General features: G+C 44.9%; 2 protein-coding genes and 1 non-coding gene across 3 annotated transcripts; 1 reads left to right on the top strand and 2 right to left on the bottom strand.

Moving 5' to 3' along the window:
* The first annotated feature begins 5,593 nt into the window (after window positions 1-5,593).
* Window positions 5,594-14,872, top strand: LOC133890671 (cytochrome b6-f complex iron-sulfur subunit, chloroplastic). The gene is made up of 5 exons (XM_062331151.1): window positions 5,594-5,758; window positions 13,578-13,801; window positions 13,944-14,061; window positions 14,160-14,342; window positions 14,474-14,872. Exons 1-5 carry the CDS (start codon window positions 5,717-5,719, stop codon window positions 14,576-14,578), a joined length of 672 nt encoding a protein of 223 aa, XP_062187135.1. The 5' UTR covers window positions 5,594-5,716; the 3' UTR covers window positions 14,579-14,872.
* LOC133891834 (small nucleolar RNA Z247) lies at window positions 12,161-12,296 on the bottom strand. Its single transcript, XR_009904290.1, has one exon. It is a non-coding gene; the product is annotated as a small nucleolar RNA Z247 (small nucleolar RNA).
* Window positions 14,873-15,557: 685 nt separating the features above from the next.
* On the bottom strand, window positions 15,558-17,143 carry LOC133891290 (uncharacterized). The gene has a single exon (XM_062332001.1). The coding sequence runs from the start codon at window positions 17,036-17,038 to the stop codon at window positions 15,920-15,922; it is 1,119 nt and encodes a 372-aa protein (XP_062187985.1). The 5' UTR covers window positions 17,039-17,143; the 3' UTR covers window positions 15,558-15,919.
* Window positions 17,144-25,681: the final 8,538 nt, after the last annotated feature.

Consider the following 25,681-nt stretch of genomic DNA (forward strand, 5'->3'; position numbering starts at 1 on the left):
GCGCCGGTTGCCAACCCACCATGTATTGCAGTTTTGTTGGAGCATTGCAGTACCTCACCATAACTCACCTTGAGATTACACATGCCATTCAACAAGTTTGTTTACGTATACACGACCCTCCTGAACCACATTTCAATCTTGTTAAATGCATTCTTCGCCACATCAAATGGACTCTAGGTTGTGGTCTCCAGCTCTCGTAGTGTTCCTCCCTTAATCTGATTGCCTAGATGCCGACTAGGATGGTTGCCTAGACACCCAGAAATCCACCTCTAGTTACTGTATTTTCTTGGCAATAGCCCCATCTCGTGGTCCTCTAAATGGCAAAACATAGCCTCTCGCTCCTGTGCTGAAGCGGAACACCTTGTTGTTGCTAACACTGTGGCCGAAGCATGCTAGCTTCAGAAGCTTCTTCTCGAGTTGCATCATCCCTTCCAAAAGGCTGTCGTGGTTTACCGTGATAACATTAGAGATGTCTTCTTGTCCACCAACCCCGTTCAGTATCAAAGGATAAAATATATGGAGATTGATCTCCAATTTGTTCGGGAACATGCTGCTTTTGGAGATATTCATGTTCTTCAATCTTCATGTTCCCTCTAATTCTCAGTATGTCGACATCTTCACCAAATGATTACCTTTTTTTATTGTTCACCGACTTCCAGTCCAATCTCACCGTCTGCAAGGCTCCTGGCACAAGCTGCGCCTGTTGCACATCTAGCGAACAACCAGTGCTCCTGTAGCTTCTCTGGCATGGTCTTTGCCGATTGCTGTACATACTAACAACTAGATAGGTTTAGTTTAGCTAGATAGTCTAACAAATTGTATCTCGTGTGTGTGTACTCAATAGATCTTGCAACCAACAATGAAAATATTGTTGCGTGCTATTATGTTCCTTCTTTCAGACAGAAAGGCTACCTCATCATGTGCACTGACCTGCCTTCGCTTGCTTTTGGTTTTGTCACTATTCAGCTGAATTTGTGTTAGATAGCGAACAACAATAGGACCATAGTCCAACTGACTAGCCAAGGTTCCATCCTCCAACCATATGCTAGATAAATATTATCTGGATTTTCCGGAATATTATTGTCGTGACACGTTCTCTTCTAACATCGCTAGAGGTCTAAACTTACTCTGTCATCACCTAAGGGTATATACAATGATCTCATCGATATCTCAACTGTGTCTTAGCAAAATACTTGGTAGAGGAGTAAAGAGCAAGAACAATGAGAGAACCTAAACTGTCTCTCAGCCAAGAGACCATCTCTATAGATTTATAGTCGGATATAAATAAGATAGCGTGAAGCGACATATAACTTAAAAAAACAACCTATTTTAAGAACTGTCACTTAAGTTGTCTCTTAACTTACGGAGACAAGTGCTAGAAATGACGCCATTGTAGAGGCGAGGAGGAAGCTAGAAATAGCAGCAAGCTTGCCTGATGATTGCCTTTTGTTAGTCCATTTTTAATTAATTGATTGCTACACGCTGCATCATTTGCTGGAGCAGAAGGGGAGGCCCAATGATGCAGCGCCCGTCCACCTGCTGCTGCGTGCTTTGGACGGGCGGGCAGGCAGGCAGGCCTGCTTTGCTTGATGCTCATGCTCTGCTCTCTACAGTCTACAACACCCTTTGCATAGTTGCAAGAGAAAGAAAGGCCTGTGCAAAAGCACGGGAGAAGAGAACACCCCAGTTGTGATGCGCTCTCAAGGACAAAAGTGATGCGCTCTCAAGGACAAAAGGGCGAGCAGATCTCCTCCCCAATCCACTGGCCTAGAAGGAAGCTTTTGCTTTTGCCCTGCTTTCCTCCCTCCCCCATGTCCCTACGCTGGGGTCACTCACTGACGCCCTTGTGTGTGTGTGCGCTTCTTTGTGATCAGTCCTACAACATTTACTCGAAGGTCGGACTTGGATCAAAACTGTGAAGTGAAGAAGTCTCTACGGATTGATCGGCCGTGCATATGTGCATATATGTATGTACGTTGCATGCACGGATTTGCACTCTGTACGTGCGTACCAGTATTCAGCAAGTACATATATGTATAATGTATGTATGTTGCATGCACGGATTTGCACTCTGTGCGTGCGTACCAGTATTCAGCAAGTACATATATGTATGTACGTTGCATGCACGGATTTGCACTCTGTACGTGCGTACCGGTACTTCAGCAAGTAGTAATAACAGCAACTTAACTCGGGATCAGTTTGAACTGAACAAATGATAAGAAGGCCTGAGGTGTGCAGACGTGGCAGTCAAGAGAGTGAACAGAGTCGTCCGGAAGATGACCCGGCTGATGCAGCAGCATTAAGCCCTTGAACAAGTACTGCAAAACCTCTCCTCCATTGGTGCCGTGAACTGATCAGACCATACTGCCTGAGAACTGAAGTCATGAGCAATGGGCTACTGAAAAGAACTGGCCGGGCACATGCTCTCGTCTTGTTCCAAAAATCGAGTGCAGCGAGTAGTGGCCCTAGCTGGTACGTAAGGGTAAGAATCGACGACTCGAGTACCCGACTAGACAGGCACGGTGTGGGGCTGGCCGGAAACCCGCCGAGGCAGCCAGTCAGGCATGCTACAGGTCAAACGGCGATGATTCCACACCAAAGCATGCACAACGCGTCGCAGCCCGGCCGTCTGATCGATCTATGATACTGTACGTGCATGTAGAATATATAGGGAAACCCAATGTATAGCTACGGGATATGATACTGTACGTGCTTGATGATGGTGCTTGCTGTCTGTGCTATGATATGCAGTGAGCGACGTGAGCCCTCCCCCCGTCCATCAACCGAACGATCTCATCGATCGCTGTCTGGGCGCGTGCGTGCATGGCTCAGCTGCGACGAGCACAGTGGGTGTGGGTGGGTGAGCGCCGGCCCTTTGCGTGCTCCCTCGCGCGCGGCTGCGGCACCACCTTTTCTCCCCATGCAGACGACACGATCATTTGATCAGTGTAGTGCTGCTGCAAGCCTTTCGCCGTGCATGCACGGCAACTCAGGGTCGGCTGACTCAGTAATCGTCGAGGTTCACTCCGGCGTGTCTACCTATACAGCTTGTGCAGTCGCTGTGCCACTCACTGCCTCCTCGCCGCCGACTCACCGGCCGGCCGTCAGGAGACACCATGTCAATACGAAGACTGTGTAGATCCGGAACAAAACCTACGCCTACAGGCCCACTACCGAAATGGTCATAATTTTTGTTAAAAAAAATATAGTGTAGAAGATGCTATAATATAGCGCTTTAAAACATTTAACTCAAATAATTATATGTCATATTTTTGTCTGATTTTTTTTAAAATATAGATGATAGCATCCTGTGCACTACAATTTGTTTTCAAAAAATTTCATGACAATTTTGTATTTTGAATTTTGAGTGTCTTGAAACGTTGCAGTTTTAATTTTTTATAAACCTGTTAACCATTAGAAAGATAACAAGTTTTTGTACTCTTTCCAACGGGCGATAGAAGTATAGAGTTGCAAAATTTCAAAATAAACATATATTTACAATTTTTGGAATTAAAAAATATAAAAATTTCACAAAAAAGAAGCCTAATTTTGGTTAGATGCCGCAGCTAAAGCCCGGCAACCCACATAACAACCTATTGGCAAACAATGAACCGTGATCTTACAAACTTGTAGAATAAAAAGAATGCTTCAACTAGACGGATCACATGAATATATAAAGGGGTTTTAGACAGGTTCAAACCTCTTAGAATAATATTCATACATCTTGTTTATCTTGTATTGATAACTTATACAAAGAGGGTGTGTGGCTAGTCTAAGATAAATCTAAACCTAGTCCATGACTTCCTTGATCAATTTGTGGTGTCTTCAGGCTTGTGTGACATATAAAGACTTTTGATGACTCGTAATGGCTTGTTCCAGTTGTTCTCTGCAGGACCCTAGATTCTGTATATATAAGGGGTGTCGTACGTTCTTTGAAGTCTCCATTTCTATTCTTATAGATAAATTTCCTAGTTTACAGGATACTCTATGTATCTACGAGTATTTTTCTTTCATCTAAGTATCATTTTCATAGAGATAAAGATATGCTTCAAGAATTATGAAAAATACTAAGATACTCGGATATGATAGTTATTTCGTAGTCATCGTCACAACTGTACTTACCTGGGCCCATGGTTCGCGTTACCGACCTCCGGCGGTAACCGAAAAACCGCGATAACCGCGATTACCGGTCAAAAATTCAAAAAAAATCGGAGAAAATTCATTCGGCAAATTTTAAATTTTTGCGAAAAAATCATGTTTTTGCCCTCTCGGTAACCGAGCGGTTTGGGTCGGTTACCGAGCGGTTTGGGTCGGTTACCGAGCGATTTTCTCGCATTTTTGATTCGGTCGGTTACCGAGCGGTTTGGCTCGGTAACCGCTCGGTTTTCTCGATTTATCGAGCGGTTTTATCGAATTTCAGCGCAGTTCAACAAAAAACCTAAAAAAGGGTTCAATCTTGTAAAATCAATAACTAATTCATCCGAGCTTCAAATCAAGTGAAACAAATTTTGTTGGATTCCTTGTAACATGATCTACATGATAAAAGTATTTATACTCATAAAAAAGTTCAAAATTTTCTGTGAGAAATTTTATTTGTTAAACCAAGGTAAATGCATAGTTTACTCTTTGCTAATCCAAAAATCATGAAACTAATTTTGTTAGTCTTCTTACATGATCCTATATCTTTTAAAAATATATGAACTCATGAATTAGTTATTGTAACATGCATGATTGTGTAAATGTGTTGCGACTAGATTAATTCATAATTGACCCATCACACCTTAAAAATTAGTGAAACCACTTTCATTAGCTTATTTATATTATGATTTACGTAGAAAAAATAATAGTAGACATGAAAAAATTAATTACAGTGATTTTTCTTAACATATTCACTTTATGCTTGTGAACTTTGTAAAAATCATAGAGAATTTAATAAAACTCTAAATAAAGTGAAATCAATTTTAAAGGTTCTCTTAAAATACGTTTTATACAAGAAAAATATGTGTTTGCATGTTACACTTTTCCTTAACGTGAGTTAATAATTGAGCCGCACGCTTCAATTTTTTTCATTTTTTTCAAACTTTCTCCCTGTAGAATATGATGCAAACGACATTATTTTTGAATTTTTTTTTCACAGAAGTTCTTAGAATTGTGTCTTGTTTTTTTAAAGATTTTTTTTGAATTTTTTTTGAATTTTTTTATTTTTCGAATTTTTTAATTCAAATTTCGGTTACCGAGCGGTTTTTGAAATCGGACCGGACCAGGAAGTTCGGTAACCGTGATTTTTGAGCGGTTACCGACGGTTTTTTAACCCTGCCTGGGCCATGAGCCCATGACTGATTATTACTTCACATACAGCCTGGAACAGAAATTGCAGGATCCGCAAAATCGAACCATGATCTGGGGCAGACTAGAACCGGAATGGAGGGTCCAAAGACTGAACCAGAAGCCTTCCTTGTATTTATGGCGGTCCAAAGATACTTTCTTGCGGCGATCGGCCGATGCCGATAAGGCCGTAACTCGCAAGCCCACGCGCCACGGCCACGACACCTCGCAACATGTGGTTATCGGAGCCCAGCCGCTGCGGATCATCCAATCACCGCTCGCCTCCTCCTCGCTTCATCCCGGGGAGATATAACCCGGAGCTCATCCACAAGCCTGTGGACGCCACTGGCACCAGCCCCAGACCACGGATCCTCCTCCCCTGCAGCGAGCCATGGCGTCCACCGCGCTCTCCACCGCCGCCAACCCCACCCAGGTGAGCACGCAGCTCTCCTCTCTTCCCTTCTCTGCTGCTGCAGCCGCGCCTGGCTCGGCTCTCCTGCTGATGGATTCCTGTGCCGTTAGCGTTCTCGTCTTGTGTTGTTGTGAAACCTTGTGATTTTGGTATGAGAGAAACGTGTGGTCACGCATGGCGTTCTTCGCTGTTCTTGCAAGCCGTGTCGTGCGTCGATCAGTTCGGTTAAGACGACTGGTAGTAGTCCACGTAGACCTACGAAGTTCACGTTTGGCAAGTCAGCAACAACATGGCTCTAAAATCTCCCTTTTCCCCAGCTGTATGACTAATGCTATTACTACTACTGATCTAGTGATATTAGTTGTATGGAGTTGTTTTGATAAATTTTACTAGCTCCGGTTATAAATATATATGTTTTTAGATAAAATATGATCTACAATGGCAAGAAAGTGGAAGGATGAAGAGTTGCCAAAACGCAGAGATCCACTTGGAACAGGGTGGCATGCCTACATTTTATTTTTTACAATAGGGAACTCCTTTTTCATTACCAAGTAACGGAACTATAGTAGCTAGTTGTGACTTACACCCTTAGAGATATGATAGAACGAGAAATTCTCCATCACATACAGAACCTAGACATAACGAAACATAAAGCTAGAAGCTAAGCAACCAAGTTTAACCATACTAGAAACGAGAAATAAAGTGCTCAACGAAGAGTCGATCAGGCAGAACCGACAACTAATTGTTCAAATCTTCATCTTTAGCAGATTTAGAAGTGCCCTCATCAGCATTTGTGTCAGAGATCCACATATTAGTACTTAGAAGCATCAACATAGAGACATCTGGTTTTGCTGAAAAGCCAAAATGCTCATCACAATGCTAAGCAGACCTTGTGCACCCTTCATCAAACCCTCCTTGTCCATGCCCTTCAAAAGATCTGTCCAAATTTTTAGAAAAGAACATGTGTGAAAAATAATTTCACTAGGATCACGAATAAGCTTCTTCTCGAAGCAAGCTTTGTTTCTGGCCTTTCAAATAGACTAGCAAATGGCTGCAAGACCAACCACATGAAACACTTTCCCCTGACTCAGCCAAAACTGAATCCAAATGTAATATTGGTGAACAGAATTAGGAATTATATCATCATCAAGAAAAGATGCAACAAATCCCAAATAGATTTGACCACAGGGCACAGAAAGAAAAGATGCACACATGATTCCTGTTGAGTGCAAAAAATCAAGAACCATCTCCAGACCACTTCCTCTTGATCATATTATCTTTAGCTACAAGGGCATTCTGCCCCAAAAGCCACAATTTTTTTTTAATTTTTTGAGAAAGTTTTGCATTCCAAATATGACTGAAAGATATATTGGGAGATCCCCTCATTAACCTCTTATACATGGATTTAACTGAAACGACCATTCTTCTCAAAGGACCAAACAATAAGATAATCAGAATCAGACAAATTGATCCGAGCAATTAGACTTTGAACAAAACTCCATTGATCATCAGTGTTTAACCATCTTTTAAAAGCTAAATTCCAACCTTTTTCATAAGCATTTTTCATCAGAATGTTAGAATCAATACAGATCCCATAGACTACATGCTAGCAACTGTCTAACAACATGCTCCAGTGCACGGTCACCATGCCACGCTATGTGATGGACGCGGTCAGACGACACATTCTACGCACATGATTAACAAACAATTGCAAACGATTACATTGACATTTTCTAATACTCCCGCTCAATCACAGCATGGTCTTCTTAGGTTGAGATTGTGACAGATTGTACTGAACGAAGCTCTTGATAGTGACTTAGTGAAAACATCAACAAGATGATCCTTTGAAGAAAAACCTAACTTCCATGGCCTTGCGTGCAACCTGCTCTCTAATGAAATGAAAATCTACTATAATGTGTTTTGTACGCGCGTAAAACATTGGGTTGGCCGTCAGGTAGGTTGCTCCAAGATTATCACACCAAAGCAATGGTGGCCTCCTCTGAAAAATATGAAACTCCTTTAACAAGGACTTAATCCAAGTTAATTCAGCAGCCACATTAGCTATGGCCTTATACTCAAGCCTCTGTGCTTGACCGCAAGATTGTGGGTTGTTAACTTGAACTCTAGGACACTAGGTTGGATCCTAGAAACACTGCAACCCGCTCATTGATCGTTGATCATCAGGGCATCTAGCCTAATCTGTGTCAGAGAACGCACTGATAGTTATTGTTGGCGACTGTAATATTTTCAGTCCTTGATCAAGTGTTCCTTCGACATAACGAAGCACTCTCTTGACTGCACTCCAATGAGCATCTGTAAGTGACTGAATGTACTAATAGACATGGTTAACTACAAAAGCCAAATCAGGTCTTGTGATGGTCAAATACTGCAAACCTCCAACGATGCTTCTGTATTGAAATTGTTTGTTTTTCTTCAGTGCTACTCCTTGATCTCTAGACAACTTTTCACTAGATGACATGGGTGTAGAAATTGGCTTGCACTTCTCCATATTAGCACACTTCAGTAAGTCAAAAGCATACCTTTTATGTGACAGTAACACTCCATTTTCTTGAGGCTTAACCTCAATGCCCAAAAAATATTTCAGCTATCTTAGATCGTTGACTGCAAAGTCATCTTTGAGTTGCTGAATTAATTTACTTGTGGCAGAAGAAGAAGAGCTAACAATGATTATATCATCCACATATATCAACATGCAGATAGTTACTCCTCCTTAACTCAACACAAACAGTGATGCATCAGCTTTGGAAGCACTAAAACCGAGTTGTTGCAGTCACTACAACAAAATAGATCATCCGAGTCGGGTCATCAGTGCCAGCTAGGCTAGAACCGGCACTAATGAAGTATTAGTATCAGTTCATAACTTCCTGCACTCCATCACTGATACTGATACTCAGTATCAGTGCTATCTTGAATTATAAACTAGCACTAATAGTATCAGTGCCGGTTTATAATTCAAACTGACACTGATACTCTTAGGGGATCCAAAATTTTAATACACCTGATTTTTGCTCGTGCTCATGTCTGGCTCATCTCTTCAGGCTGGCACTCACCGGCTTGACCTCACTCTTTCTCTCTCCCTTATCTCTTCACCGGTCTCTCTCTTCCCTCACCGGCCTCTCCCCCCCTCATCGACCTCCTCCCAGCCTCCACCAACAACAACTCCACCCCTTGTGAGATCCCAGCGGGATTCAATGGATCAGACCAAGGATCTCGCTAGGGTCGGAGATCCACATGGTATGGTGGTGGTGGCTGGGCTCGAGCGGCGGCTGATGCTGCTGGCGCTCCGGCTGGTGGTGCTGGAGAAGGCTGCGAGCGGACTGGGCACGAGCTGGAGTGTCAGCACCAGGTGGAGCGGGGTGGTGGTGCTGGAGAAGGCGGTGAGCGGGTTGGGCTTGAGTTGGAGTGGTAGCACTAGCGTCCGCCTCGTCGCATGGTCGTTCTTCTTCGTCTTCCGCCTCGATGGCGCCGACGCTTAGATGACCAGTAGGCGAAGCACCTAGCTGTAGACCGGATGGAGCTGGAGCTTAATGTTCGGGCACATCGAGGAGCGCATCAGGGGAGGTCGGCGAGGAGTGTGTAGTCGACATGTTCTGTGGCGGCAGCCTTCGTGCCCCCAATTTTTTTTGTGTTGGATGGAGCAACGCTGCTGCCAATTCAAGAAATCATTGTATGGATTGAAACAAGCTCCACAAGCCTGCCATTCTCGCCTGATAGCAAAACTCACTACTACAGAAAGGACTTTCAGTGCCGACTCCAAAGATACCTTCAATGTCGATTTTGCATCCGACACTAATGGGTCGACACTGAAAGTCACTCCAATCAGTGTTGGTTGTACAACAGGCACTGAAAGTGGTTCCTGGGAGTAAAAAAAGTAAACTAGTCAGCTCATCTACTGCCGCTGTTGTATTAGAGAAGCCACATATATTATCAGAGTAACACACGATTCCATCTTTTAATTCCTTGGGTTGTACAATGTTATCTCGGAGTCAGGTACGGATAGGGTGTTGTCTAGGTGCTGTAGATGGATATTTTTTAGATTCAACATTAGCTGTACCAGAATCAAAATGTTCCGGTTGAGGACTCAACTCTTAATTTTCAGAAACTGTTAACTGACAAACCTACAAGAGAGAAGACACTATTGATAGAGTTGTCAGCAATTGGGTCAGATATGCTATCACTCATGTGAGAACCGTCTATTGCTGGATCAGTTGGGTGATCATGGTCTTGGGAAATTGTTTGGACAAGTTCATGCTCAAGGTCAGAGGTGGCCAGATGGGCGGCCCGGCCCAGCATGGCACATGCCCATTTATGCATGGTCTGGCTAGGCCCGTTAGCTAAATGGGTCGTGCCGTGTCGTGGCTTCAGCACTGGCACGACACACTTAAGATCAGGTCGTGCCATGTCGGCGTGCGGCACGGTAGACCCGATGGTCTTTTTTGGCCCGTCAGCCCATCAGCTCGTGAAAAATCAGAAAAAATCACAAAAACTCGCACTCACCAGGAATCGAACACACAACCTTCCGTTTGGGAGTCAAGTAGACTACCATTGCACCACATATCATATAAGATATTAGATCTAAATAAATTATATAAGATATAATAAAAAAAATAAAAACTTAAACAGACAGTGCCGTGCCGGCCCAGCGTGCTGTGGTTCCGATCCAGGCACAGCCCAGGCCATCGTTCCATGCTGGCTCATCCCGTTAGATGTCCTGCCATGCTAGGACTGGGCCTGGCTAAAATGGTCGTGCCTTGTGCCAGCCCATTTGGCACGGCCCACTTTGCCACCTTTACTCAAGGTATTGTACAAATTTTGTTGGGACAGGTAGGATTATAGGATGATGAAAGGATCTGGATGACTGGATTTCAGTGACAGGCTTAACTACAAAAGGGAAGATATTTTCGTCAAAAATGACATCTCATGAAATATAAACCCGGCCAGTGAATCTGTCAAAACACTTGTAACCTTTGTGAGATGAACTGTAACCCAAAAAACACACATTGCCTAGTTCTGAAATTCAGCTTTCTAGGACTATAGAGCGCAAGTTAGGCCAGCAAGCGCAACCAAAGACTCGCAATAGAGAGTAATCAGGTTAAGTACTAAGGAGTTTGTGGAGAGGAGTGTCTTGATCTATAGTACAACTAGGCATTCTATTGATCAGGTGACAAGCTGTATTGAAGGCCTCATCCCAGAACCTAAGAGGCATTTTGGCCTGAGCTAACAGAGTAAGCCTAGTCTCAACGATATGTTTGTGTTTTCTCTTAATAGTCACGTTCTTTTGATGAGTATGAGGGCAAGAGATGTGATGAGTGATCCTTGTACGTGCAAAATAATTGTGAAGTCTATTGTATTCACCCCCCCCCCCCCACAATCTAACTAAACTACACGTATTTTGGAATTCAGTAGTCTCAACATGCTTTTGAAATTGAAGAAAAACATATTCAACTTCAGATTTGCATTGCAAGAAATAGATCCACACATATTTGTTGTAGTCATAAAGAAAGGAAACATAGTATTTAGCACTGTTTACTGACGAGAGAGCTGGTCCCCAAACGTCAATGTGGATTATTTACAAGGGAGCAGAGGTTACGTGAAGATAAGAATGAAAAGGAACCTGATGTGCTTTACTCTGCTGACAAGCATCACAAATTGAAGAAGAAACACCTAAAGCTACAACAATGTTCTTATTTTGCAAAATTTGAAGGGTGACAGGAGAGGCTGGATGTCCCATCTGTCGAGGCCACTGTTCTTGAGACAACTTAGTTGAAAGCAGTGCTTGGCTAGGCCTTTTATTTGGGATCATGTAGAGGCCATCCTTACATTTTCCTCTGAGAAGTGTGGCCTTTGTGGTTTGATCCTTGACAAAGGAATAGGGTTAAAACTCAACAAAAGAATTATTATCGATGGCTAATTTTCTGACAGAGATCAAATGTCTATTGATTTTAGGAGCATGTAGAATATGGTAATTGCCAACATGGGTAATAGATAAACCTGCTCCATTGGCCACCTGAACTTTATCTGCACCGTTGTAGTTCTCCTTGGTTGTCAGTAGATCCAGCTTGTTGGTGATGTAGTCTGTCACGCCAGTGTTGACGTACCAGTTGGAGTCGACTGAGTATGCGTTGGTGATGGCAACAACAACCTTGTTCGTGTTGTCAGCTGGATAAGCGTGATCGAAGCGGTACTAGCAGCGGAGAGCATTGTGACCAAGTTTGTGGAAAACCTGGCACACCACATCATTTTGTCCTCCCTGACTGGATTGCCCACCTTGATTGGATTGATTGTTGCGACCACCTTGGGGCCGACTTCCGCCACAGCCTCCATTGTCGCCACCACAACCAGAATTCCTGCTCACATTGTTAGCAGATACCTGATCGACGGAGTTGTTGTGTTCTTGCCGCATTTCAAACTCAGCATATGTGCGTACACATCACTGATGGTGTATTGATCTGTGTGTGCTGATGCTTGTCACCAATGAGTCGTACTCGGTGCTGAGGCCACACAACATGTATGCGATCAACTCTTCATCCTCCAATGTCTTGCCAATGGCAGAGAGGGTGTCGGCGAGGTGTTTTACCTTGTGGAATTAGTCGCTAATGTTGAGGTCTTTTTTTGGGATGGTGGCGAGCTGCATACGGATCTGCATGATTCGTTCACGAGAGCTCTAGGCGAACATCTTCTCCAGTGTGCACCATACGTCGCGTGAAGTCATAAGGCCCGCCACACTGCCAAGCACCTCCTCGGCGAGAGAGGAGAGGATCGTGGTGAGCACAAACTGGTCTTGATGGTACCAGCTAGTAAACTCCGGGTTGACGGTGGTCTGGCGGTGACCACCATCTTCATTGGGCAGCACAGTGATGGTTTGGCTAGGACATGCGATGGATCCATCGATATAACCAACAAGGCCCTGACTTCTGAGGTAGGGCAGAATCTATGCCGACCAAAGCAGGTAGTTCTCCTTCGTTGGCTTAACATTGATAATATGGTTAAAGGATGGCGTGAGCAGTAGACCGGAGTGATCAGAGGAGGAAGGTGAGTTGGAGATGGCAGACTGCGGTGTTCTAGCCATGATGAAATATCAGAGTTTGTTTGGATCGTGGCTCTGGATACCATGTAAAGAAAGTGGAAAGATGGAGAGTTGCCAAAAATACAGAGATCCACTTGGGATGATATCTCACATATATAGACATTTACATTGTGATTAGATCCATGATCCGTGAGAACAGGGCGGCATGCCTACATGCTAGCAACTGTCTAACAGCATGCTCCAGTGCACGATCACCATGCCACACTACACGATGGACGTGGTCAGATGGCACATTCTACGCACACAATTAACAAACAATTACAAATGATTACATTGACGTTTTCTAATATCCAATGTATAGCTTTGGCCACTATTTTCTACTAAAATATATTTATAAAATTCATTGAACTTGTGATATTATAAAACCATTTTTTAAAGATAAATCTACATATATGATTTTAAAGTTTTCAAACTAAATATTTTAAAAGCAATTGTTAGTCAAAGTTTTAGAAATCTGATCAAACATTTTTTAAAATGACATGCATTATGATCAGAAGAAGTATTTGTTTCAATGGAGTGACATGTCGAGTCAAGTTAAATACACCTTTGGGCCAAGGGGAGCATGATTCGGATGATGAAATAGAATTTGACTGATGGAAAGGTGCTTTCGGTGCAGAGCAGATACACTGGTGTTGTCTTTATCTACTCAAGGCTCTAGTGTTCAGCACAGAATACTCAACTGCGACGCTTGCCTTGCCAATGCTATATGTGTAATTGTGTATGCAATGGCAGCTCTGCCGGTCCCGCGCTTCGCTGGGCAAGCCGGTGAAGGGGCTGGGCTTCGGACGGGAGCGCGCCCTGCGGACCATCACATGCCAGGCGGCGAGCAGCATCCCCGCCGACCGCGTCCCCGACATGGAGAAGCGGAAGCTCTTGAACCTCCTCCTCCTCGGCGCCCTCTCGCTCCCCACCGTCGGCATGGTCGTCCCCTACGGCGCCTTCTTCGTCCCCGGCGGGTGAGTCGCCACCCCTGAACCCCCATTTCTCCCGTGCACTCATATGCACTGCAAATTTGCCATGAACTGCTTAGTACTTGAGAACATAGTGACGTACCACATGCATCATGCCTTCTAATGCGTCGGCTTCTTCACTTCCCAGCTCCGGGAACGCCGGCAGCGGGGCCTACGCCAAGGACAAGCTCGGCAACGACATCAAGATCGACGAGTGGCTCAAGACGCACGGCCCCAACGACCGCACACTGGCTCAGGGGCTCAAGGTGACCGCGATCACCTGGCAGAGTAGAGTGTCCATGGAATATGAGAGCTGAGTGATGGCGGACTGTCGCTGACTGCCTTGAAACCCGTGTGTGCGCAGGGTGATCCTACGTACCTCGTCGTGGAGCAGGACAAGACGCTCGCCTCCTACGGGATCAACGCCGTCTGCACCCACCTCGGCTGCGTCGTGCCGTGGAACACCGCCGAGAACAAGTTCCTCTGCCCCTGCCATGGATCGCAGTACAACAACCAGGGCAAGGTGGTCCGTGGACCGGCGCCTCTGGTATGAACACACATGTCGCAGACAAATCCGTTCATTTCATCTGACTGAATGACATGCCTTGCTGAACTGATTGTCTGTTTATATACCTACTGAGCTGAGCTGAACTGATCTGCATTATTCTTCTGAAACAGTCCCTGGCCTTGGTCCACGTCGATGTCGACGACGGCAAGGTCCTCTTCGTCCCGTGGGTCGAGACCGACTTCAGGACCGGCGAGGACCCGTGGTGGAAAGCATAAGGGGCTCTGGCAGCTATGCTCTCTTATGTGATCAACTCACAGCCTTGCATTCCTGTGTTCTCAGAGGCATTATTACTATAAATCCACTTCCTTCTTGATTCCGAATTATATATGTAAAGAAGAATACCTGTTTGTCTGCGTATATAACTTTTGACCGCTGAACGATCAGAACATCCCCTGAACCCGGGCATCTACATTACATTCTGAAGAAATCAAGATGTCCGACAGCATACCCACAGCATTTTTTGCTGCAAACATAGTTGGTCTGTCTCTATAAATGATACAAGTTCCTGATCTTCTGTCCCTGTTGGCTAATTCTCAAGTATTGATATAACTTTACTCTTCCGAAATGGAACTTTCCTTTTCGTCCAATCAACAAAGGAACATTCTTTCTCTCTGCATTTTATACAGAAGAAAAGTGGATACTTTACATGCCGTTACAAGTACAGAATCATCAGGAGATGTCACTGGCTCACTACCAGAAAATGTGTTGTTCAGAGTTAGAGATCAACCGCAAGGATGGAAACTCGATACTACCTTGAACAAATGAAATCATGAAACTACCAAGGTAAACAAGACAAATATGATATCCAAGATCAAAGCTAGAACAAACTCGGTAAAGCACTCGATAAAAGCGTAGCACTATACATTCTGCGTAGAACATTGATTAGCATCCAGCTTATGTAACGAAAATGCACAAAAATGTCTTCCGTGTATCATCAGAAGAAAAGTGGATACTATACATTCTATTCCAAGCTTAGAATCATCAGGAGATATAACTGGTTCACTGCCAGTAGATCAGCAGAAGAAAATTGAAGATCAACCACGAGCATACAAACTCAATACCAACATGAACAAATAAAATCATCAAACTAATGACGCAACAGGCTAAATATGATCTCTATGATTCAATGCACCACTCAACAAAAGCTGGGTAGTCCAGATGCCTAAATTAAGTAGACATTCGAAGGTCGCAAGCAAGCAAACATTTTACAGCACATAATTCTTGCACCATTCATCCAACATCCAGTTTATGCAACAAAATGCACAAAATTTGGCTTCCAGACCCACCTAGAATATATGAATCCACACTAGATTAACTTGCTACTAATCACACAGAATAGTATACTCCAATAACTATATTTGAAGAACATATTTCACTCGACGAAAATTGCAATATACATCCATCATCCACCCTCCCTTGTCTATACACCAACCCACTAGAACAAGACGAAACGATAAAAAATTAACAAAGCACGCAGCAATGCAAAATTCCTTGGCTTAGGCATCATACGCAATCATCTGGATCAACAGCTTAGCTGCAGCTCCAGGCAGGCACACCTACGACGAGTTGCCCCCACTTTCGGGCGGCGGCTTCCCCTCCGCTGTGTAGAAGACCGCGAGCGGTGGCGCGTACATCATCTGCGGGAACGGCTGCATGGGGCGCGGGACGCCGTAGACGTTGCCGCCGGTTACGTGGGGATCTCTGCCGGGCGCCTCGCTTCCTCCGCCACCGATAATGTGGTAGACCGGCCGAGGCATGTAGCCGCCCTGCGCAGCCGGGTCGAGGTAGTGGACCGGCGGCACGGAGAGGTAGTACACGGGCTGCGCCTTGTACGGCAGGGGCGGGGCTGGCCACGACGATCCCTCCGCGGCGTACGGCGCCTGGTGCACGCCCGGCGCGGGAGCCGGCGCGTCGTCCTCGCCGTGGTGCTGCATCTCCGTGTCGGACTTGTTGCGGGCGGCCGCGGGGCCGGGGCTGGGCTCGTCGGAGGCGGCGTCGAGGCCGAAGAGGTAGTCGGGCACCTCGGAGATGATCGAGGAGGCCTCGGATTGGCCGCGCTCGATGGGGTGCGGCGCGGGGGCGTTGAGCGCGTCGACGAACCACTGGTCAGTGGCGGCCTCGCCGCCGGTTCCGGAGAGGCCGGGGCCGAAGGCTCCCGCGGCGGAGGTGTGGTCCGACGCGGGCGCGAAGAGGAAGACGCGGAGGCGCGGCGGCTTGGCGACGTTGGAGGCGAGCTCGTGGAGGCGGTCGAACTCGTCCATGAGGTGGTCGACGTCGTCGTCGGAGGTGACGGAGATGAGCGAGTCGAGGTCGTCCTGGGGCAGCTGGTACTTGAGCGTGGGCCTGGGCGCCCCCGGCGTGGATAGCGCGGGCGCCACCTTGGCGAGCGCGGCGACGAGGGCCGCGTAGGAGGCAGCGGCGCGCGGGACGGCGACGATGCGGGTCTCACCGCCGACGTAGCGCAGTTGGCGGTCCCCCGGGCGCGGCAGGATGCGGCCTCCGAAGCTGCACATGAGGCGCACCTGCGGGCCCCTGTGCGCCTGCGCGTGACGAGGAGCAGCCGGGGCCGGTGGGAGAGGGGGCGGGTGGTGGCTGTTGCCGCCGGCGCCGGCTCCGTTTCGCGGGGTGGAGGAGGGCGAGGAGGAGTCCGGGTGGTGCGACGACGACGACGTCATGGCCCGCGGCGGAAGCGGGAGGAGGATTGGAGGAAGAGATGCCCCCACGAGACCAGTCTTATATGCCACATCTCTCCTTCACCTGATCGCCTCGCAAGTTGCGATTCCCAACACCTCCGCCTCCGCCCATTGGCATTTGATTTTTTTCCATCCTATCATTAGGAAGAGTGATAAATTTATTACTCTATATATTGTTATAGACTAAAAAGTCTATTTATTATTCTCAATAAGAAATTATTATTCTGATAGAGTGACAAAAAGTTAAATATTTCGATCCTGTGAGAATACAATTTATATTGTAACATAGGGTCAAATTTACTATAAAATTTTAAAAATTGCTACTTGTCCATTGAAAAAAAAGAGAGAAAATCTATCGAATTTCATACCTTATGTTTTGCATGGAGATTCATGCACGTCCTTCTTCTCCAGCGAGCTCTCATCATCCCTGGTGAGATCTTCTCCGACGAGCTCCTATCGGGTTAGGGTTGGGGATTTTCAAGGTTATGGTTCAGGTTTTTGGGGGCTGTCGGCTTAGAGGGAGGCTCGAGAAGGCTCGTCGACCTGATGTTGGTGGCGGGTGGTGGGCGGGACAGCAGGGCACCACCCACCGTAGTGGCAAGGGTCAGCGGCGGGGGCGTCAAAACGAGAGGGGTTAGCGAGGGAGCGGGCGACAGAGGCAGATCTGGCGGTGGGGAGCCACCAGAGACGCGGCAGGGGGCGGGGCGGGGGCGAGTTCGTCGGTGGCTGGTGAGATCGAGCGGAGTCGCGGTGGGAGAGCACGGGGAGGAGCTAAAAAGAAGACACCTTAAGACTCTATGTCTTCTTAAGGTGTATTTTCTCACCTTTTTTTTGATATCATGGTACATCTCACTACTCACCTTGTGAAGAAAATATACTACCTTAGCCCCGTGTTCCTGCATCACATGTTTCTGTATGAGAGATATATGGGCGTTCTCAAGTCGTGCGTAAGGAATTGAGCTTTTTCTGAGGGATGCATCTTGCAGGGTTACGCAACAGAGGAGGCATTGAAGTGGTCTGGTTATTACATTAACCCAAATAACCCAATTGGTGTGCTTAAGTCTCGCCATGAGGGGAGGCTCGCAGGTGTGGGGGTTCTAGGGAAGATAACAATTACTCATGATCCGAAGGCATATGACCAAGCTCATTTTCTCGTGCTGCAACAAATGAGCAAAGTGTACCAATATGACTATGAGCACAAGAAGATGCTACTTGAAGAGAATCTGGGGCAGACCAAAGCTTGGGTTGCAAGGCAACATATGTGAAGGTTCATAACTTGGTTCTAAGATCGAATCAAACAATCGAGTACTTCTACAAGTAATCTGATAAAAAAAAAATTAGCATCAGACCTTATATACACAATTATGATATATCAAGGGTACGATATAAACGGATAAACATTTTTACATGGTTTTCCAAAATGAGAAGAGCATATACCAGAACAGTGGTGTCCATATAGATGCTTGTGAAAATAACATGCAGAGGGGTACATACTACAGTCAAATAGAGAAGGTCTGGGAGCTGAACTACTTGGGATTCAAGGTAGTCCTGTTTCGGTGCCATTAGGTACATGGGGCAAAGGGCATCACTAATGACAAGTATGAATTTACTAGCGTTGATCTCAAACATGTCGAATACAAGTCTAAACCCTTCGTACTCGCTAAAGATGTTCGTCAAGTTTTTTATGTGACCAACACAACAAAGAAGAAACATCATGTGGTTCTCGTTGGGAAAAGACGCATCATCAGAGTTGCAAAAGTCGTTGATGAGCAGGAGTTCAATCAATTCGACGAAATCACCCCTTTTGCTACTGCAATCGTGCCACGCCTTTCGCGCATCGAGAAAACTCAATACCTGCGCTCCGATCATAATGAAGGGATCTATGTTGAGAAAGCACGAAAAATGCGTATTTGAATTTGAGTGTTGAATTTGTAATATTAATGTCAAATTTGAATTTTAGGTTTCAAGTTATTTTAATTTGTAATATTAATGTCAAATTTGTAATATTAATGTCAAATTTGTAATATTAAGGTCATATTTAAATTTGTATGTATTCAATTTGCAATATTAATGTCAAATTTAAATTATTAATGTCAATTTGTAATATTAATGAATTTGAATCTGGATTTTTTTTCAAAGTGATAGGTGACGGGTGATATTATTTACCCGTCACTGATTAGAAGTCATAGGTGACGGGTGATACTGTTAACTCATCACCTATGACTTCAAGTCATAAGTGATGGGTGATATATTATCATGTCACTTTTTACGTAAAATAAGTGACGTGTGGTACTTATAGGTGACGGGTGACATTCATCACCCGTCACCTATGACCTATTTGTATATATACCGAGTCCTCGCGCACACTACGTTTATTTTTCCTAAGTCATTTTTCCTGTGCTAGGGTTCGCCGTCACCCAGAGTCTCCTCACACATCGCTCTCATCCCTGACGTGCCTCAGCCTCCTCACGCGCTGCCCGGCCTCCTTGTCGCTGACGCGCCGCCCTGGCCTCCTTGTCGCCGACGCGCCGCCCCGGCCTCCCATGTGCCGCTCGGCCTCCTCGTCCCTGATGTGTCGCCCCGGCCTTCCCACGCGCTGCCCGACCTCCTCATCCCCGACGCGCCGCCCTAGCCTCCCCATCCACGGTCCCCCTCCGTCGACCGCCGCTTCCGACCACCCTCCAACCGAGCCGACCGCACCACGATCTACCCCACACCGAGGTGAAGCTCGCCGGGCCCTTCCCCCCTCTCAAATTTTAGCTCGAGGTGAAGCCTACAGTGGTGTAGCTTGCAGCTACGGTTCTGGTGCAAACTTATGTTGCTCGGTGATGACTTGATTTACTGAGATTGGGCATGATTATGAGTACAATAGCTTAAGACATGTGATCTTGCTTAATGTATTGGGTAGCTCTAGAAGTCCTCGTTGACAACACTCTCTGATCTGTTCTTGTATGCGAGGTGCAATGCTTAATTCAGTTTTATAGTGAGCTATTATTATCATTGATCCTTAGAAGTTGTGCTGCCGTTAACTCAGAACTTGTTTAGAATACTAGATTTTGGACAAGGAAGTTGATTCATCATTTTGCTTTTGTGAGTAATTGTTTGGATCTTGTTGTTCCATTTCCACATCTGTCTTGGCAGCTCTTTACTAGTTCTATCCAGAATCTAAGTGTTCTATTCGATTCAGCGGCACACTCTGTGATAAGATTACTTGGCTTGAGGGTACTGACCAGGTTTTATAGCTAGTTAAGAACTTTATAATCTGCCCAATCGATAATTTACTCAATAGAACAATTAGGGGATAGAAACTTAATAGTCCTGGGGTCAATTGTTATTTATTTTCTGAGAGCACACTTATACATGCTTCACACATATGTCTAGTTCATGGTTTACACATGATATTTGAAACTGTTATTCCAATTTTGCTGTCAAAGGTCATGTGTATTGACCGTTGATCGCAATAATTATCTAAGAAAAAAGGCAAAAAGTAACCCAAGAATTCCTTCTTATTTGAGACTTTACTACTGTAGATGTTTTCTCTTTATTGATATTTGAATTTTGAGAAAATACATAGATACATCTTCCTAAAGTCCTCCAACTTGATTTAGTGTACAATAAATTTTTGATTGCTATCTTTTGGTCATTATAATTAAATTAGGATCTCTAAAATGTTAACACACATGGAGTGACTCAATCCTTATGAATGTTTTTGTGGAATTCTACACAATGTCGGATTTCATGGAATTATCTTGGCGATCATAATTCTCCATATCTTGACATAGCTCCTAGCTGTGAGAAGAAAGGAATACATTTTTTTTTATCTATGGACTATGCAAACTAGCTATTTTTAAAAGCATATATATGTCTATGGCTAATCCCCAAAGGTATATATATCAGCTAGAATAGGAGAGTACTAATGCCAAGATGGCAGAAAAAAAATAGAATGTGGGATCATGCTGCATGCAATGACTAAAGTTGATAAAAATGAAGAGGGAGATAGTTCAACTTTGCAAACTTAAGAAAATCCTTAACCTTGATTCCTTTTCTTTCCTCTAAGAAACCATAGGGAAGAAGAAGACTGTTACTCCTGAGAAACCAAAAACACAGAGGATGCTAGTACTAGAGGCCGCCCCGGTACAAGATGGGGTAGATAGGAGCCCAAGCACACACTCGTCCTCCTCCGGGAGTAGTGAAAGCTAGTATCACAACCTGAGCCTTGACCCGTCACCGATGCGGGAGAGCCAACATCGGGCAAGTGACGAAGAATACAATCCCGTCGAAGAGGTATTGATATGAGTCAATGCATTTTATACTTATTGAATGGAGGAGTATTTTTTTGCTTATGTCATTTTCCCTTATTTTCTCTCTAGATGGTGGAAATGTAGTCTCCAAGTCAGACACCCGGTAGCGGTGAACGAGCCTGAAAGGCAAGGTCACAAATACAGTGGCCGACAGATAAGGTTACCGTCATGAAAATCGATGCTGACGGGCTGCCTATGGATGAAAAGACCCTAAATAGATTCCGGAGGGTCGAAGGGCTCATTGCTCATGAGAGCGTGCTGATAACTACTAAGTTTGAAGACCTCAGTGATGAAGCTAAGAGGGACTTGTTCGATAATTTTGTCAAGGAGTATCTGAAGTACCCTGAAAAATGAGCGCACATCAAATGATCGCTGCGCTCAATGCAGCAATGAAAGCAATCACAAAACTTTACCAAAGCTTTAAGAGCAAGCTTGTGAATCGGTACTTGGCTAAATGGGTGGCACCTTTCGAGAGCTACAAGCACTTGAAAGAGGAAGGTTGTGATGCTTTTGCGCAGATGAAGAACTTAGAATGGTTCAAAAAGGAGAGCGAGGAGAAGAAACAGCTTCGGGTTAGGAACAAGCATAACCACATGACCGACGCAACTGGGTACGCTGGGAGAGGGGCCAAATGGCAGGCATAGGACAAAAGATTATCTATAGAAGGCCGCGATAATCCTTGGCTCCAATTCCTAGGATGATCGTAGTCATGTTTGCGTGCAAGGGGTTAGCTGTCCGAGAGCGGGGAAATCACATTCAGAAACATCGAAACCTAGGCAGTCACAGAAAAAGTAAAAGAAAAGGCAGCCGAAGCCAGCCAAGTTTCTTTTACTTGGGTCAGGGAACATGATGTTCCCTCAGCGGCGCTGGGAAACCCAGAGCACCCAGGTCAATTGCGAGGTGTATCAAGTTCTCAGTGCTAGAAATACAATTTTCCTAAAGACTTCAGGATGTACAAGAAGAGGAAGAGGCATGCAGTGGACGTGGATGCATTGACACAGACATTGACACATACATTGACACATGATATCATCTGAAAAGTTTACGCAAACATCATAGAGAAGCTTGCAGCAAAGGGAATAGATATTTCCATCCCAACGGAAGCTAGCCCCAGAGCTGCAGGGAAGAGTAGCTGCACCTCCAAGGATGTCGATCAACAAGTAGTTGCTACCATGACTGAGCCGGATACGGTTGACCTGCTAGAAGGGCCCATGCCCTGTAGCCTTGTAATCAGGCCTGGCGGGTATCACATCAAGGTTGCAAGGGGTCAGGTGCTTCTAGACGTCCGCATCTTACATACGTTCCCGATACATGCAGGCTATGCCGTGGTTACGGTGGACATGGTACATAGCAATGCCACCGATCACGTGTTGGAGTTCCCCCCAATGATGAAGTCACAACTATGGGAGAAGCTCTTCGCCAAATGATCCAGTGGAAGAGGGGCAACATCATTGTATCCAGTGCCCCTAGTCTGGATGAGCTCCAAGTGCACCGCCACCGCGTCCCTCACTTCCAGAGAAGGTAGCTTCACTATCTTCTCCTCCTCTAGAGAAGCTAGCTTCACTGTCTTCTCCTCCGCATCCAGCAGTCTCACTTCCAAAACCAATTTCGTCGCCCCCAAAGATCCCAAAGAAGTAGGAAAAGGTAACGGAGAAGAAAGGCTCTAAGAAGAGCCTATCAAAGATGTCGAAGACCATTGTACCGGTGAAGAAGTCCATAGATATTGGAGCAGCGTGGACTAGTGCCAACACGAAATTTCAATATGGGAAGCCCATGATGACAGTAGATGGCCTAGCAAGGGCGGGACAAGCATGTACCGACCTGCATAATTTTTACCACATGCAGCTTCTAGAGACAGCAATGCCACATCCATACTCGTACAGTACAAACGACGTCACCTCTTAAGTAATAAAGATGGCTACTTCATTGTGGGTTTCAATGACTTATATGATCTTTTCAACCTTGATGGCCTGGACATATCGTTATTACAGATCTTCACATTGTAAATCCCTTGAAACTAAATATTTATTGATCAATACCACTAAGTCTTGAATCTAACTATGTTTTTACCTATAGACACTTGATGAAAGAAACAAAGAACAATAAGAATTCCATCGCATGTCTTGACCTTGAGATAATTACAATATCAGTCATCCAACTTTACCAAGATTACACTATGAACCATATGGCCAGGGCAATGCAACAATACTCCAAAGTGCAGTACTTGATGGGCGCCCACAACACCGGTAGCCATTGGATCTTACTGGTCATTTGCCTCAAGTGAGACTTGGTGTTCTACCTCGACTCGTCAAGACCAGTAAGAAGAAAAGGCAAACCTGGAGAGCGTGATTACAACGCTGCAAAAGGAATGCTCGACGCATAAGTTATGCCTGACTTAGTTTACATATTAAACTTTTGTAACATTCAAATGCTCCCTAATCGATCCATCCTTATACAGGGCTTTTGACAAGTACATTCGATCTCAACTTGACTATGACGTGAAAGTCGACCGCAGATTGACACACAAGACCGGGTTCACGGTAAATGCTACCTAACAGAATGCCATATACTCTATGTTGCTATTTTTTTTCCTTTTTATCTAACACTAAATTTTCTTTCCAGCAGTGCCACCAACAACCATCGAGCAACACCTGCGAATTCTATGTTACGTGGAACATGGTCCTCACTTTCCGCATGAAGGATATCAAATCCTCCGATGTAAGTTCAATATGAGATTATTCGTAACTAATTTTAGTAATTAGTTTAATTTTATGATAACATGACATTGGTGACGCATCAAATTATTCAGGAATTTGATGCTCTTTTTTTCGATGACGGTGCACTTCTGGAGATTCTACGACGGATCATAGAGTTCTTAGTGGTTCAAGTCATAAGCACACATGATGAGTTCCACTATAGAATCCCGAGGTTATGATGTCTTATATATATGTAATATGAGTTGATTAGAACTTTATAACATTTGTGATTCGGTAATGAATTGATTGGAACTTTGTAACATTTGTGATTATGTGATGCGTGTTTGTCAATATAGATTTGGATGTGTTGCTGTTGTTTGCAGGGAGAAGACGACTGTTAAACCCTGGCTACGCTCCAGGATGCAGCTTGAAAACAGGATATTTCCATAGGGTAACATACACATAACTGAGGGTAACCTAGTTACCCGTCATTGTATTAAATATAAGTGATAGGTAACTATCTTACCCGTCACTTATGTATTCCTCTCAGCACATAAGTGACAGACATAAGTGACAGGTGAAGAGGTTATTCGTTACTTATGTTAGGATATAAGTGACGGGTGAAGAGATTACCTGTCATTATGTCTGTCACCCAGTATATGAGAGACGCTCATAGGTGATGGGTAACAGTATGACCCGTAATCGATGATAATATTATTGATGACGGATCTGTACCCGTTACCAATGACTAGTTATCAGTGACGCGTTCGGAATAACAGATATGTAACCCATCACCTATGAGAGTTATTATCTATCACCTATGAACTTTTTTTACATAGTATTTATTCTCAAAACAAGCATCGCAATCACGTAGAAAAGTAATATTAACCGTATGTCAGTTGGCAAAGCTCAAGAGCAGAGCGAGCCGGGAAGGATCAATCCTGGTCCCTGCAGGTCTCCAATAAAGGCCGAGGATGCTTGCCAAGCAATACTGGCTTGGGATCCAATATGAAGCCGGGCACAAAAGGATACTGCCATACTGGCGTGTTTGCATGTCAATAAGATTAGTCTGAATCTGGCTTAAAAGCGTTTCTTCATGTTTTCTCCATATAATATCGTCAAGTTGGTACTTCTTTGTGACCGTTCTACATAATCCATGGCAATCTGTTCCAAGTTAGGAAGAGGTGCATCACCCACCGATTATAGATTAGGTTTTCGGATAACGTTTTCTAAGGACTACTAGATTGTATCCATCCTTGCAGATAATGACAATAGATGCGCTCATATGAAAAACGAATTTCCTATACTTCAATTGTCTGAAATTATCGATGCTTACCGTCGACGCTGCCATAAGGTTAGGGTAGAGAGGTTTTAGGTTTGGTGATCGGATTCCCTAGGCTTGCCTGAGACGGTGTCACCGCGAGCAGTGGGAGGGAGCTGGGCTGGGAAGTAGAGTTGTTAGCGCTTGCACCGTCAGTGATGGGAGGAGGAGAGTGGGGGTGGAAGTACAAGGCAAGGAGAGGCGATGTGGTGGCGCGGTGAGAAAGAAGATAAAAAAGATAAAATTAGAGTGGAAGATGTTATTTGGTTCATTGGATTAGTATTCGATGGCTAAAAAGATTGTATGA

This window comes from Phragmites australis, chromosome 14, assembly GCF_958298935.1.
Source record: "Phragmites australis chromosome 14, lpPhrAust1.1, whole genome shotgun sequence".
Taxonomy (NCBI): domain Eukaryota; kingdom Viridiplantae; phylum Streptophyta; class Magnoliopsida; order Poales; family Poaceae; genus Phragmites; species Phragmites australis.

Excerpts from the sequence above, each read along its gene's own strand:
- LOC133890671 (XM_062331151.1), top strand. The coding sequence starts at position 5,717 with ATGGCGTCCACCGCGCTCTCCACCGCCGCCAACCCCACCCAG. Across the intron at positions 13,802-13,943 it reads GCCTTCTTCGTCCCCGGCGG|CTCCGGGAACGCCGGCAGCG; the intron begins GTGAGTCGCCAC and ends TTCACTTCCCAG. Across the intron at positions 14,343-14,473 it reads TCCGTGGACCGGCGCCTCTG|TCCCTGGCCTTGGTCCACGT; the intron begins GTATGAACACAC and ends CTTCTGAAACAG.
- LOC133891290 (XM_062332001.1), bottom strand. The coding sequence starts at position 17,038 with ATGACGTCGTCGTCGTCGCACCACCCGGACTCCTCCTCGCCCTCCTCC.